The 16,594-nt window shown below is 39.2% G+C and overlaps 1 protein-coding gene across 1 annotated transcript; it reads left to right on the top strand.

Annotated features, from left to right (window-relative positions):
- Positions 1 to 6,532: 6,532 nt before the first annotated feature.
- NCF4 (neutrophil cytosolic factor 4) lies at positions 6,533 to 15,365 on the top strand (the record flags this gene model as incomplete). The annotated part of the gene is made up of 10 exons (XM_079549208.1): positions 6,533 to 6,564; positions 7,440 to 7,524; positions 8,817 to 8,970; positions 9,285 to 9,355; positions 10,155 to 10,282; positions 11,556 to 11,613; positions 13,235 to 13,333; positions 14,074 to 14,204; positions 14,296 to 14,361; positions 15,137 to 15,365. The coding sequence occupies 10 exons, from the start codon at positions 6,533 to 6,535 to the stop codon at positions 15,363 to 15,365; spliced, it is 1,053 nt and encodes a 350-aa protein (XP_079405334.1).
- Positions 15,366 to 16,594: the final 1,229 nt, after the last annotated feature.

Here is a 16,594-nt window from a genome sequence, read left to right on the forward strand (position 1 = left end):
TCTTTTTCCTTTTATCTGCAATGTCTTACTTTGTGTCTTTTCGCACATGGAGATCCCTCTTCACTCATGAAGAAGAGCTACTGACATTTGGTTTTCTGCCCTCCTTTCCACTCTCCTGTTATCTGATTCCCAGTGAGAAACCCACTGTGGTGGCAATAAATCCCAATTCTATGGCAGATACTACAAGCTGTTCGTAGTGGAATCTGGCAAACAGGGCAAAGGCATTAAAGCAGAGAGACGCAGCTCTTCAAGGACTGGATTCTCCAGATGCTATCTCAGTAGCAGGTATGTCATTCAGAAAAATCATTGCAGAAAAGGTCACGGCTGAGGTTGTTTTGGCTCCCTCCTTACATCATAAAACCAGGAATTTTTTTTTTGCTGTGCCAGTCTTAGATTGCCCTGAAGCACATGTGGTGGATGCTGCATTTCAATCTGTATGTCAAGGTGAATTAGCAAGAGATGTGAGGTGTAGGTGCACCTTTGCCTGACTGTTTGGAGATGTATGTAGGTCACTCCAAAAGTAATGCTTCCTATTTATTTCCATGGAAACTGCTACAGCTACAAAGAGCACAATAACACTATTTGATAATGCAAATTCTCAGATACAAAATACTGTTTTTCAATATTGTCACCACCATGAGCAATTCATTTTCACCAATGATGAACAAGAGCCACTGTCACTATTGCCACAGCTGAAACACACCACCCACTGCCTCACTGTGCTTGCATCCACTGTTTGGTCTCCACACATGTTCAGCAAGCACTGGTGAATGTCAGTGGGTGCCATTTTTTCCACATGAAAGAATTCAGTGACACACTTTTGCTTCATATACACTTCCATGGCTGAGGCCGTTCTGTCAGACCGCTGCTCTGCTGCCATCTGTCACACAACTACAAAATGTAATGTAATGTTGGTGGGAAGGCTCAACCTCTACTGCCATTTCACCAACATCTGCAAGTGATGTTGTGGGCCAACATCATAAAATAGAAGGCATTACTTTCAGAGCAGCCCTCGCGCACGCACACAATACATACATTCACTCTGCAGTCAGAGCGTGTTTTTATAAGACAAAGTCGGCAGCAATGTCAATTTGATGCATTCCTCCCCTTTTTATCCATATTTATTTCTGTACCGTGAGTTGATCTGAGAAGCTGATATGTGATTTATAAAGAGTTTTCACATCTGGATCCAACGGCGTTATACAGCACAGCCTCACATGTGCCTTCCTGAGGGGCAGGAAAGAGCAAGACCATGTGAGGACAGGGTATCTCCTAAAATACATCACCATATACTCGTTTCATGAAGCCACATCAGCCAACAGCCATTATTTTTGTTGGGCTCAGATTACTGCAGCAATCCACAAGCAGGCTGATGCCACTCTTGGGCAGAAAGCTATTCCTCATTTCCTTTTCTTGTTCTCCTTTTCTGTAGTAGAGCAGGCCCAGTGGCTACTGCTGTTTAACAGATGTGATATTTTAGCAGTTGTATTACTTTGTAATAGATCAGGAATCAGTTCTAAGACCTGACACCAGCGCATACATTACTGGCACATTTTTAAAGAACGATGTTTCTATATTTTCAATTTACATTTGATTTTGAGAGCAGGTGGGCTGCTAAGGATGATAGTTGTGGTTTACCACTTTTCTCCTAGCTTTCCCAGAAAATGATCACTCAGTTGAGTTTTTCCCCACCTCACTATCTTCTCATGAAAAAAAAAATATTGCTGTTAACCCTATTTTACAGGTGACAATGTTAAGGGATAAGGAATAACATAGTAAGTCAGAGGCCGAACAGAAAGTATTTAATTATGAGCTCTCTCATTTAGACCCATTTTTTATGTAACGAGGCAGTGTTCTGCCTGTTGAGACGTGGAATACAAAACCTCCAGCTTTTACACCTGAAATGGACATTCTGGCAGCTGACTTGGGATGAGATTGCTTACTTTTACAGCTACTTCTGGGCTCATTCCACAAGCTCAAGGCATAAAGGCTGAATTAATGACCATTATTTGAGGCAAGCTCTAAGCGTACACCATGAGGAATATTGGCAGAGCAAAACTTTGAAATTTATAGCATCTTGATGCTTGTAACTTCTACATTTGCCACTCGCTTCCCTATCCTAATCTTTGCTCACCAGTTTTATTGGGGAATACTGTCCCAGTTTATGAACCACAATCTCTCTGTAATAAGCAGACTGGATATGTCTGCGTCAGAAAATTATGCTTTTTTGACTATATCACTGTAGCTTAAGTAGTACAACTCCCCTAGGGTAACGACAATTATACCAGTGTAAAAGTGCATATCCAAATATAGCTGAGTCCCACATGGGAAGTTACCTTTATACCAGTAATAACTAGGTCCACACTGAGGCACAGATTTATATCCCTAACCTTAGGAACCCGAGGTGACCAAAACGGGAATATGGTTATTTTATAGTTCACATATATTTCAAGGAGCTATATAAAACCTTTAGGGATGGAGTTGGCCCACTTGAGGTGAGATTTATTGACCAGAGGTGTGTGTGTGTCTCTCCTCATTGTCTATTCAGAGAACTTCCACTTAACTAAAAAAAGCATTCATCTGAAGTTTCTAAACTAAGTTAAAGGAATTTAGTCACAGGATTTCATCAAATAGATGGGGAAGTTTAACAATTAGGAGTGGTGTAGGATGGTTTGAATGCAGCACCGCAAATCCTAGCCCTAGTTTTGAGATTTGGGGAGGTGCAGTGAAAAAGAAATTGAGTAGATCTTTTGAACTAATGAAACAGATGAAGTAGAATCTTCTTTTCCTTGAATAGCAATAACTATGACTGACAAATTTCTGACTCTTTAGAGACACTTAGGAATCTAAAACACAGAGAATCTCCTGCCACAAAAGGTCACTGCTGCTGTGCACTTGGAGCTATTAAGCTTCTGGAGGAGTGGCTGTAGGCATATGGTTACCTCATGGAGACATTCTACTTCTGTGCCTGCAATGACCATTTACCAGTTTTGACACTGGTAGTTAACTGGACTATCAGTCCACCTCCAGCTCTTATCTGTCCTACACAGTAGCAGTGACAAAGTCTGCATATTTCTTCTCTCTTTCTTCTCCTTTTGCCTCTTTATCCTGGAAGTGATATGCTAGTTGGTTAAATAAATGCTTTGTTCCTGTTTCCAAGCTTCCGTTTATTTTCATTTAGCCTAATCTTGGGCATGAGTACGTGTCTGAGCTCTGCAAGAACAAAAAACCCACCCATTGCTCATCAAGAAGTTACTACTCTGGTGGTAAGATTTCCTTGAATTCTTGCTTTCTTAAGCAATCTGCTGTATCTTACAAAGATCCACGGCAAAGGCTGAATTGTTTTCCACAGTGAGATGGCTACAGCACCAAGAACTAACAGAATCCAGAGTGATTCTGAGTGATATGCACTTGAGTGCATATATACAAAATAGCTATAGAGTTATATATATATATATATATATATATAGTTATATAGTTATATATCTATATATAATAGAGACTAAAGAAAACCCACACTTTTGGAGGGTGCTTTTTATTCTTCAATCACCATTCCCTCATGTGTTGCTTTTGCTCAAGCAGTTAAGGTGCAAAGTGCGAGATTTAATTATGAGATCTGATTCGATATCCCAAAAACAGTTTCATTTTAAAAGATGGCCACTGTTTCTTTAGTATTTGTCTCTGCAGTATATATTTGTCTTGAGTATTAATTTCTACTATAAACTGCATGATCGAACTCACTGTCACGAAGAGTGGTAAATGTTCACCTTTACATTTCTTTGCTTTGAGATGGATTGTTTTGATAGCTTTGGATAGCTTTGTTATGTCAGCAGGGCATGATCATAGTCTTTTTCTGCAACTTTCTACTTTTCACCCCAAATAGGCAGTCATGGAAACTGTAACCAGCTTTAAATCAAAGCATGTTTCCTAAACTCTACATATCTGTTTTCCTCTACTTTCTTCCTCCCAATTCAAAGTGCACTCAGCCAACATGGATCGAGCCATTACCTGATGAAGAATATAAAAACAATCCAATCTGTTTCTTTTTCATCTGTCTTCAAAGCATGTATCCAAGAAAGAGAACATTGCTGCTGACAAGTAGAGCAACTGCCTCCTAAGGATTTAGTATCACTACCTGCAAAAGAACACTGACAGTCACAAGAAGGCAAACATAAAAAGCTTATTTTATTTAACTTTTATAAAAAGTTTTGCACATCCATAATTCAGTTATTGGCACAGGCTGCCCAGGGAGGTGGTGCAGTCACCGTGTGATGTTCCAGATCTGTGTGGATGTGGCACTAAGGGATATGGTCAGTGGGCATGGTGGGAGTGGGCTGGCAGTTGGATCCTACTGGTCTTTTCCAAATATTTTAGAGGTCCTTTAATGATTCTCTGATTCTATAATTAGTGTGCTATTATAATAATGATAAGAAGTTTGAATATAACTGTATCTTAAATAATGTAAATGTGCATCAAGGCCTTCCAAAAAGCAGATGGTGACTATAAAAGCAAAATCCATACAAGTATGTAATATGAATATAGCCCCAAATCACTTTTTCCCAAATCAGTTTGTCAGTTACAGCTCAGCCTCAAGCAACCACCCAGCTACTAATGTTCTGGTGCTACAGAAACAAATATTCTATATATTTTTCTAAAACAATAGATTGAATGAAAATGTTGTGCAAAACAACTCTTCTTTTTGTGTTTCTTTTTGCTGTTCAGATTTCTTGCACTGATTGTTGCAACATTCTTTCCTTTATGGATTAATACGTGATGGGACCAGATATCTTTTAATCGTATTATTCTTGTTCACTTTGTTCTGTCACTTAATACATTCTTCCTATGGCTGATGATTGAATGTGGTTATGCAGTACTTTTATAGGAAGGTGTAGAACAGATAGAAGTTATTTTTCTAGAGCTTACTGGTGTACACAACCAAAACGATACATTAGCTGCTGATGCTCTAGTAGTGTATGTAGCACTGTCATCAGAATTCTTTCACATCAAAATTTTGGAGTACATCAAATCTTAGCATCCTTCCAGCCTTTCTCTTCTATTGAAGTTTGCCTAGTTCTCGTGCCTTCTGCAATCTTTTTGCATATAAGGAGAGTCCATCTTAATTTTCATGAGTTTATATATACTGATCTTGTAATTAAAAGTTCTGGTCAAGGTGATCTTCTATTTCCTCCTGAAGGTCAGGAGATAGCAAGAAGATTGCAGTTAGAAAATTTCATTATGGTCATTCTCATTCAGGGCAAAGGAAAAAGAATAATTAGTCTGCCCTCAGGTTACATGAGAACTGCACATTTAGCAGGTCTGATCAAGAAAATGAAATACATAGCAGAGCGTGGAGATCTGGGAGATACTTATATCCAACATCAACATATTAAAAGTTCACAAGAAAGAGATGGGTGAAGAATTTATTTCATTAAAATGCAGTAAAATGGAGCTTACTCTTAAGTCTGATGATTACAGTTGTCAATAAATTTTTACAGTAAGGGATGCTGGTTGAGTTTTGCTCCATTGAGATGAGAATTTTTTGGTGCTTGATGGCAGAAGGATAAGAAGAAACAAGGCATGCACTGAACATGGAAGAGAGTTAGAGGCTGAAGTGTGGAGGCAAATGTATTACAAATGAGAACTTTTTGGCTAGGGTGGATAAGATTTGTCACAACTTATTCTTTGCATTAGGAAATGATGGTTTCTCTGTCACTTCATTCCTTTTATTTGCTTCTTGGAAGATTTTAAACTCACATTACACAAATACTGCCCTCTGTGCATGAGGCAGAATGGTTAGGATTCTCCTTAGGTGATCTGTGACCTTGTCTTTGTGGATGGCAAATGTGGATTGTTTGGGACATATGAAGCTGAAAAATCTCTGGTCTTTGCAGGGCTTATGTCTTACTTGTGTTGATCACTCCTTCAGAACTCACTTTCTACCTCCTGTGCCTGATTTCCTGGCACCTGTGTCTTTGACAAGGTTGAATTTCCTGACCATCCTTTCTGTTCCCCCTCAAAAATTTATTCTTCGGTTCCACCTCCTGGCTCATGGTCCAAGGGAAAGAGGATCCTTGGGAATCACAGGAGCTCAAGAAGGGATCAGAGGTATTAATTCTAGCATATATGCCTTGTTAGTGCAGTGATGTTATAGCTGGGGCTATGCTGGCCTACTCATACTGGCTTCCAGAGACAAGTGGTGAACAATGAAGAGGTGAACAATGTCTCACAGTTTTTGCGTTTTGTTGGGCTTTTGGTTTCTCAACAGTGGCAGTTTCGATACGTAACGGAACTCACAAAAGAATCTTTCTTTCTGACTGGTTTTACTGCAGTACTTCCTCAATTCAGTGGGGGTGGGGAAGTACAGAAGACATTGATACTGAAACATTAGAAAAAAAGATCTCTGAGGCCTTGCAAAGGAGTCTTGATTCATACAGGGACAAGCACTGTGAGCAGGCTCCTCATATTCATTCAAGATCTACCTAAGAAGTAGAGGAACAGCGCTTAGCCATCTGGATTTGTGAAGCTGAAAAGCATGTCTCTTCCCCGACAGCTGCGAGAAAAGAGGTAACATGTCTGTCCTTCCTTCCTACAAGCCTCCATGTAACCTCTACGATCTGCGTGTTTAATTTGGCAGCAAGCTTCGTTGATGAGTCTAACAGGCTTCTTGTTACCATAGCTGCCTGGCTATTAGGTTTCTTAGTGTGGAGCACACTATGTAAAAAGTTGGAGTGGACTTTCTTTCTCCTTTCCTAGGAAATGTTCGCAACCTGGGACAACAGTGAGTCACTATCCTCTTTATAGCCACAAACAGTTTTGCTTTCACTGGGATTTGTGACATGAGTGTTTGTAATATGACTAGTTCTATCTCTTGATCTCCATGGCCACATCCCTCTTGACAGTACGTGGTGGTATTTACGGTATTGTGGGTGGTGTTGATTCATGCCATTCTCCTTGTACAGCAAGGTATCGCAAGACTTTGCATCATTACTTCAGCCCTTCAGAAGAGCTGTGTGTTGCGGAAACCTCTGCTTGGAATGTCTCATAGCAGAATAAATTAAGCTTTTCTTTTTTTTTCATAAGACCAGAAGAAGTAAGATTACTTCAACTTGGCATTCCCTAGTGGATCTTTTTTACAGTTTGTTTTTTCTTTCTATCTCGCTCTTGATCCTTTTTATTTAAGTGTTAATATAAATATCACTTGAACAAGTGGTACAAGATGGAAGCAAAGGCAAATGTCTTCTGTTCATTGAAGATTTTGTGCCAGTGACAAGGTCCCATAGGAGAAAGCACCAGACAGTTCATTTGTTTTCTTGTGTGGACAATGTAGACAATAAACATCGGAGTCTGGTCACACAGCTGCTCTTTAGGTGTTCCTTCAGGGATCCCCAATCCTCTCCCTCCTTCCCGAGTGACTAAAATCTTTTCTTCTTGCTTCACAGTGACTTTGACCAGCTTCCAGATGACGTACCTGTTTCAGCTAACATTGCAGATATTGAGGAGAAGAAAGGCTTTACTAATTATTATGTAAGCAAGGAGATTTATCTCTATATGTTCTCATCTCTGACTGGTTTGGTGAATCTGGTGTAGCTGCTTTTTGGCATGAATAGTTCCACTCTGAAAACATCTCAGTGCTTGTGTTTTCTGAAGGGGAGACTAGTCTATCACACATTTAGTACAATTTTTTTTGCTGGATGAAACCTGACAAAGGTGTCCTAATACTTCTTAGTTTCTAAATTCTCACCTAATTTCTGATTTATTTCCTGTTAGAATGTTGTGACCTTGGTGAATATAGGGAGGAAAGGAATTCAGACAGTGTAGAAGGGGAGGGTATTAGCTCCATCTTCCCATGGTTCTGGCAAGTTAGGATTCTGCCATCTACATGGTCTTCCATATCATATTTAGGTCTGACAGTGAGTCATGAAAGTGTGCACAGAAAAGGAATAGTACGAAAAGGGTGGAGATTTTCTGAAGAGGGGTTTTGAATAAGACCAGCTCAGTATGACCTCTGCAGACTGTGCTTTTTTTCCTGGAGACATTGCTCATAAAATCTTCCCACAGAAGTAAGCAGCTTTTACTTTAGAATGTAGTGATATTTTGCTGCTCAATCTATGTTTCCTGATGGATCCAACTGCAATGTGACTCAGAGGTCAGTGCATGGAAATCAAGGACTCTTACAGCAAACAAGTTTGGCAACAGATAACACCATAGGAGTTTGAGGGAAATCATTAAAAGTAAATAGTCTAAGGTGTTTTTTTATTTCTTTGTTTGCTTTTGTTTTTCATTCTATCCTTACTTGTGTTCAGATTACATAGACCAGAATTTCTGAAAATGTGTACTTGAAAGTCAAAGAGAAAAATGAATGCCTTCTACTTTGAAAACCAGTTCATTTACATTCCTGTCTATAGATAGAGATGTACATCCTACTATTGAAAGTGTTGGCTTTGATTCCTTGGTGTCTTCATTCTATTTCAAATGACAGTATTTATATTTACCTCCTTAATATGCTTTGCTCCTCTCTGAGGGAAGGTGTGTAAGCACAAAGTATCATCTATTTGTTACTGGTTTTCATGTGATAGAAAGCAGCCACGGGAACATGATGTATAGGAAAGTTGAACCCATACTTATACCACACTATGCAGTATTAAGCTGTTAATTTCTAGTACTTAAGCGTGCAGATGCTTAACGGGAACCTTGCCTTCCACTCTGCCTCTAAGGCAATATTCCCACCACTGTAACACTGCCTATTGTATGCCTCACTCTAATTTTTAAACTATTTTTAAGTCTGAATGTCAACCTGAGTCCTCTCTCTGTTTCAGATGTTTGTCATTGAAGTAAAGATTAAAAGTGGTGGCAGATACCTGATTTTCCGACGCTATCGTGAGTTCTATGCCCTACACACCAAACTAGAGGAGAGATATGGGGGGGAGAACAAGAATAGCCCTTTTAGCTGCACGCTCCCCGTATTGCCAGGTAAGCTGTGAGTAGCAAATCTGCACAATCAGTCGCTTTGTCCTTTCTTAGTCTGTCCTTGCGAGGAGGGCGTTGTATGGAAGTACGCAAGATAACTATCTGGGACAAAGAATTAGTTCCCAGCTGTGGAAATTAGAGAAGTCAAGGCCATTGATAGTCCCTCCACATGTGGTAAAATTCATATGGAAACCTAAAATCCTTTAGAAAATATCTATTTTCTTGGAGTTCCTGCTTTCTTTTAATTGCATTATTTCTCTGACAGCTTCCTTTTTTTTTTTCCCTTCAATAACTGCCACTGGTTTTATGTTTCCTAGGGAAAGTTTATGTTGGGCTCAAACGGGAAATTGCTGAGAACAGGATTCCTATCCTAAATATCTACATGAAGGTAAAACTTTGTTATAAGATAGAGATTGCACTGAACACTGCAGATACTTTACCCCTTGAAATCAACAGAAAGAGATGTTACTGTTATAGTCCTTCATATCTGCTGCTCTCTGCACCTTTTTTCAGAAGACACAGTGTCCACACCACGGGACAATCTGCAATCCTAGTCACCAGATTGTTCAGACTGTAGGGATCCATTGGAATACGCACTCCACAAAGGAAGTGAAAACCTGCCTTCATGTCTAGATAGATATATTTACAAAACAAACAAACAGGATGTGTTTGGTGAATCTTAGGTGAATCTTAGGATGTTGCATGAATACGGGGTTAAGTTCACTTAAGGGATTAGTAAAGCAGAGTGAGCTTTGGAATATACCTGCTTCACAGTCAGGATAAAGCCAGCAACTTCAAGGTGAGAAATTATTGACTGCAGGTTAACGGGAACTCTGACTTTAAATCGGTAATGGTCTGAAGCATAGGTCAAGTCTGCCAGTACTTAAGATTGCCCTCTTTCCACAGTCATTCATGTTCTGAAAGGAAACACGAAGGAAACAATTTACTCCTGCAGTAAATCAGGCACACAAAGAGTGAAGCAATATGTTGGCCAACTCTAAGAGTAAACAGGAGAAACTGTCAGCTGTTCAGCCTAGTCCTGCTGAGGGAAAAGGGAGAGGAGGAAGATTTTTCTGGCAGCAATAGTGATCTTGTAGATCAGAGAAGCATATTTGGTACATGCAAATAAATAGAGAATTGATCTTTCCCACTGTTATTACTCCACTTCCTACTTGCTCTTGGCACAGAACCTACTCTGCCTACCTGTTTGGGTGTTGATGGATGAAGAGGTGCGTCTGTTCTTCTACCACTCCAATTTTGATAGTGAACAGGTGCCCAGAAGGCTGAGACGACTTCGCCCACGGACGCGTCGAGTGTAAGCGATTGACATGTTTTTTTCAGTTTGATGTAGGAGATGCTGTCCAGTTTTGTGAGGAAAGAGAACTGATGATCATCACTGTGTTTCCCAGAACAAAGGCAATCCAGGAAGTCCTAATATAAGGATTTCTGTGGGAGAGCGAAAGAATGGCATTTCTTGCTTTCAAAAATGTAAAGTTTTTAAAGCGCAGGTGGTATTTCATTAAGAGGGAAATTAAAAATTGATGTTATAGTTTGCTTTCTCAAAAAAAAAAAAAAAAAAAAAAAAAAAAGCAAAAAAAGCTCCCTAACCATTGATAATTCTTTAGAGGTAATATCTTGTGGTTTTAAGTTGAAGGAAGGAAGATTTAGGTTGGATGTCAGGGGGAAGTTCTTTACAGAGAGAGTGGTGAGGTGCTGGAACAGGCTGCCCAGAGAGGGTGTGGATGCCCCATCCCTGGAGGTGTTCAAGGCCAGATTGGATGGGGCCCTGGGCAGCCTGGTCTAGTATTGAATGGGGAGGTTGGTGGCCCTGCATGTGGCAGGGGGTTGGAGATTCGTGATCCTTGAGGTTCCTTCCAACCCAAGACATTCTATGATTCTATGATTCTATCTATTATAATGTTCAGGCCAAGCATAAGGATGCAGGCTTGCATCACTAAAGTCAATGTGAGTTTTGACACCAAACCAAATAAGATCTGGTTCAGACAATAAATGAAACTGAATATTCAGCCTGTTCTTGTCCTTTGTCTGAATACAGGTCTGTCTTACATGCCAGCGTCAGCACCCTTTGCTAAGTAGATGTTGTACCTCATTACCCTCCACAGAAATTAATTTGCTTTTCAACACAGAAAAGATGGACTTGCTTCCTTTTCACTTTCCCCAAAAGGTGCAAAACCTGTGAGTGTGTATGCATTCCTGAGTGTATGTATGACAGCAGTTTGAACTGAGTGCCATAAATGCTAGAAACAGAAATGCCCAGAAGGTAGAGTGGAGGGGCTGAGCAATGCTGTAAAAGACAGGTCCAGCATACTGACTATATTGAAAATTCCATCTGTTCTCAGCAGCAGACATCATCAGATTGCTGCTGCTCTGCACTGAAACCAGGAGAACTAGGGCAATGTTGTTGCATCCATATTTATTTACTTCCGTGCTGCACACAGTCATGCACTTTCTCCAGTGATCTGTGGCTTGTCTGCATTATAAATAGTGATAATGTGGACACTGTACTGATCACGTAGTGTTTCTGATGACTAAAAAGACAAATTTACCTCCCTGTTTTCTCTTTCCAGTAAAAGCATTTCATCCCAACTGCCTGTTTTGGACCGTGTAACAACTCCTCGGGCTGAGGTGAGTAATTCGCACAATCTGTCATTGAGGACGGAGATTAACTCTGTTTTGCTCTGGTATCTCTTTGATCAAGATGCCACTTCCAATTAGAGCTTTGGGAAGAGAGGGAAAGTGAAATCGACACAGGAAAGCAATTGCTTTTAACAATAAGGAATGAAACACAGAATGGAAAGAAGGGCTCTGTTCCTCGTTACATAAATAATAAGGAGGGCTGTTGTGAAGACAGAATAACAGGAGATTCAAAACTGAGAGACATGTACTGCCAAATGGTCCACATTTACATAGTTACACCCATAAATTACATTTAAAGCAAACTGAAGCTTCGCTCTCATTGAATTCAGCATATGTTTGAAAGCTTTGCAAGTGAGGCATCCTGGCAATTTATGTAACATTAGAGTTCTACTGAAAGTGCCTATACTCTTCTCTTTTGCTGTAAATCGTCTTGGTATTAGACACATACAACTACCTTGCAAGTGGTGCTTGTGGACTTGCTTTCCGGAACACGTGACTTTTTCACGTAATGTTAATAAAAAACATGCAATTGCTTTGAGGTTGTTTTGTTTCTACGCTGACGATAACAGCTGTCAGATCTGCCCATATCTCTTGGGTTTTATGTATTCTTTTATTAATATTTAATCTACTTACCAAAACTTTTCGATAGATCAAAGAAAAGCTTTTGAAAGAGCTATTAAATAGACATATGAACTGCTAGCATGATAGTTATTGTCTCTTTTTATTAGGAGAACCGTAAAAGACAGCCTTTAGAGGCTCTGAAATTTGGCATTAACAAGACCAAAAGAACCATCACAACACCGAATAATAGGGAACATCTTTTCATTTTTGCTCTTCTAAGAGCATTTAAATGACTGCTGTGTTCTCAAAGGACAATGGGTAGATGTGTGTTTTTGATAACTCAGCAATTTTAATTATTCAAGAACAGCTTGTTAAGATGGTGGAATATGTTTGCCTCTTTTTTTTTTTTTTTTTTTTTTTTCTTTCCTGAAGGGGGCATCTAAGTTCCACTTTAACCACACATTAATTTCGTGGACTTTCCCAAATCTCTCAGTTCAGCACACAGGCCTGAAAGCTAGGTGTAGAAAGAACATTTAGTTACCCTTAAATTAGGACACAATTCCACAACTCCCTAAGGCTCTTTGTGACATTTTGCAGCAAATCACAAAGCTGTAAAACTACAGAAATAATACATTTTTGGTTTGATTCTCAGGATTTCAAGTTGTCAGATTTCAAGCTGTCAATCGTTTTCAACTCTGCTGACTTACTTGCTTTAATGTGTTTTCAGTGTCTTCAATTCTCTGGTGCTCCATGTCCTGACACTTCTAGAATCGTAGCATGTAGTCCTTTCAGAGCCACACTTATCCCAATGCTCTCACTACTCCCACAAAGCATTTTTGTGTGTGCAGAGCAGGAGAAGGAATTGTGAGAACTGCACACTGCAGTCATTTATGTGACCTTAGTTCAGAAATAGATCTGCGCTGACAAAGTGCGTGCTATTCTGCTGCTTACCTTCTGTCTGTGCACTTCAGGAGCAGATGAAAAAAAAATAATAATAATCACATGTATAACTCTGAATTAATAATTTCAGTGTTATTGCTTTCCATAGGCACTATTTGATTTCTCTGGAACCAGTAAACTGGAACTCAGTTTCAAGAAAGGAGACTTGATCTACCTACTTAGCAGAGTAAACAAAGACTGGTTGGAGGTAAGGCTGTGGCAGTGGTACTGAATTATTGGCATACCTTTACATGAGTAGAAAGGGGCTTTCCTAGTCCTTGGGATCTTTCTCCTTCTTTCAAGGGGAAACTGTATCATAATTGTGTGTCACAGCCAGGAAGAAATCCTTGACTCCAAATTTGAAATTGTTTTCTCCTGTAATGGTTTTTAGCTTACAAATTTCCTGCCCTCTACACTTCAGTTTTCATTTGCATTTTCTTCTGCTGGAATGTCCTTTAATTCTTTGGAAGTGATTAGAGCACAAAAAGGCCGCAGAAAGGAGATGGAAACTCCATTTCAGCGATTAATTGGTTTCTTGCCTCGGGGTGAGTTGCTATATACTTCATGCTTCATACCACAACACACGTCAGCTTAATTACAGAGAACTTGGGCAATGCAGCAGTGTTCTGAAAAAAGGATGAGGAGAACATACTGCGTGTTTGTTGATATGGCATCTCTGCTTGCTCGAACACCACAGCATTCCCTAGTAACCATCTGATGTTCATTTTTTTTGCACTCAGTTTCACTCATCTGCCTTGTTTTGGACTATGCAATTGTGTAATCCTTGTGTAGAGATAGCGTCAGGTCACTCCCATAGTCTGTCTTTTCTTGCTTATAGAAGAACAATTCTTACTGTTGTTTCCATGGAAATTAATTAAATTTCAGAACTTATCACATGTAGCCAAAATTGCAAGTTTTGCTTCATGCTAACCCTTCCTGTAATTCCAGGGAACAGTTAATGATGCCACTGGGATTTTCCCATCTGCTTTTGTGAAGATCATAAAAGATTTACCACAGCAGGAAGACACAGTTAATAAAATACGCTGTTATTACTATGATGAGACAGTAAGCACTATCAGGTAATAATAAAATAGTCTTCCCGGCTTCTGCTGAAGAGATGCCAATATTCTCTTTCATGATATGCAATTATTAGATTTATCTGTGTTACAGGGATATATCAGTGGAAGAGAATCTGAGCAGCATTCCATTATTCAAAGATCTTATGGAACTGATAAAGTAAGTGGAAGCAGCTAGATGCCTATTTAATATCATTTGTCAAGTCCCTTCCAGTCCTAAATTTTCTACATTTTACTTGGCCATCACCATGTTTTGGATGTGAAACCCTTTTCAAGTGTTCTTAAGAATGTGTAATGTGATTTGGCTGAGGCCCATCTGTGCAGACAGCAGTTTGCTTTGGGATTGTCAGCAAGTGTTGCATGCCACACACAAATGCCACACATGTTCTGGGCAGCATTTTCTATTTCTTGCTGTAAGATCAGAACCATGCTCCCAACCAAGGGTCTGTTGTCTAATATACTTCTTTAGGATGCAGGACATTACCTTATAATTTGTAAAACCAGTGTTGAAATAGTTTGAAGTAGCACTGAACATCAAAACATTAGAATATTGAATATCAGTATAGTGATATGAGTAAATATTCTTCCATTCCTTAACCTGCCCTTCTCTCATAAAAGGGAACCGCAAGCAGGCAAAAGTGGTGAGTAACCACAGTCAACTCATATGTATGGGAATTTTTTCCAGCTCACAGAGTAATCATGCTGTGCACATGGACTTACTGGAGATGGTTCTGTCAGGCTTCTTAGCTTAAATATAACCCAGCATGAATGTGTCTGTAGAATTTTTAGTACTAGCTGTATTAAGAATGCCAAAACACCCAAGGCTTAATGTGACTTTTAGAAAAATTAATTAGATTGCCTGTATATCGTTCATCATGCGTCACCTCCCAGGCATTCCTTGACTTGTGGAAATCAATTCATTTCTTTTCTACCAGGCAGGAGTTTGACCAACATGACATTGTTTTGAATTACCGGGACCTCGACGGCGATCTGATCCGGCTGCTCTCTGATCAGGACGTTGAACTCATGGTGTCTCAGAGCAAGAAGAGGTCTGCTGAGAAGCATTTCTTCCCTTGGAAGTTGCACATCACTCACAAGGATGACTTCAGTGTCTACAGCACTAGTCCAGGAATAGGTGATACACAAACAGTTAGGGCAACATGAGTGCTGTAGGGTAGCAGTTCCAGTAGGTAGCTACATCATCCCTCAGGAATCCTTCTCTGCAGACAGTTTCTTTTAACAAGGCTTTGAACAGAGCTTGAAAAGAGTCAACTTACCTTTCAATGTAAAATCTGTGCTTAGCTTTTTGAGCTGTTTAGCACTTCTCTGTAACAGAGATATCTTTATGAAGACCAGGAAAGCGAGGAATAGAGAAGTAAAATTACTGGATTTGTTCACAAAGCAAGCCAGTGTTACGCTGCAATAAAGGTTGAGTGTCCTGAGCCCAAAATCTGCTCTAATCTCCATCCTTGCTTCTAGACTCAATTACTTGCCCAGAATGTTTTCATAAGCTTTTATTTTATTTTATTTTATTTTATTTTGTCCCTGACTGCAGTTCTGGAAGCATCAAGAAAACTTTATTTCAGCAAAGAAATTACAGCCTGGTTTTGCTTTCTTCTTTCCTTTGGCCCACATTTTGAATTCTGTAAATCAAATCTAGTATACTTGCAGTGTTACTTATTGACTTCTCATAATTGTACAGTCTATTTGCTTCCACATTCTGGGATAAGTGATGTGATACCTGTCCAAGTAGTAATCTCTTCTTGGTCTCTCTTCTTCTGCTTTCTAACCCCTCACAGCAAAACAGAACTAACAATAAATGACTGCATCAGACTTTTCCATAAATAAACTTATGCATGTGTTTATTTTATCAGTTTCTATTACATTTTTAAATTTTTATTTTTGGAGGGGGTGAAATAATTAATGCTCTTTTAATTAATTAGTTAATTAATTTTGTTTAAGAAGGGAACTTGGAGAAAGAATTTAAATGTTACCTATTTAGCTTTTCTTAAGCAGGAGTTTGTTATTTAAAAAGCCCCAAACCTTCCAGTCTTTTATTTATTTATGGTCATGCAATTAAAATGTTCTTCTTGAACAAATTTATTGCTGCTTGTTAGAATAAGAAGTTATGTATGCTTTATGCAAATCCTACAATACCTAAAATACTGTATTATAAAAATACCATGCAGTCATGGTGCTAAAAGGATACCACCATGCATAAATATAATCAGGAAAAAGTATTGTGCTTTAGATTCATTTCTTAATTTCTGTGGCATTAAACTATACTTCCCCATTGAACCTCCCCCACTTATGTGTAGCTTTACATTCGTGCATATTTGTGTTGTAAATAATTTAAATAATTTATATTGAAAGGCAAGCATTTAGTTTCCCTA

The sequence above is a fragment of the Tetrao urogallus genome (assembly GCF_951394365.1).
Source record: "Tetrao urogallus genome assembly, chromosome: 1".
Classification (NCBI taxonomy): Eukaryota; Metazoa; Chordata; class Aves; order Galliformes; family Phasianidae; genus Tetrao; species Tetrao urogallus.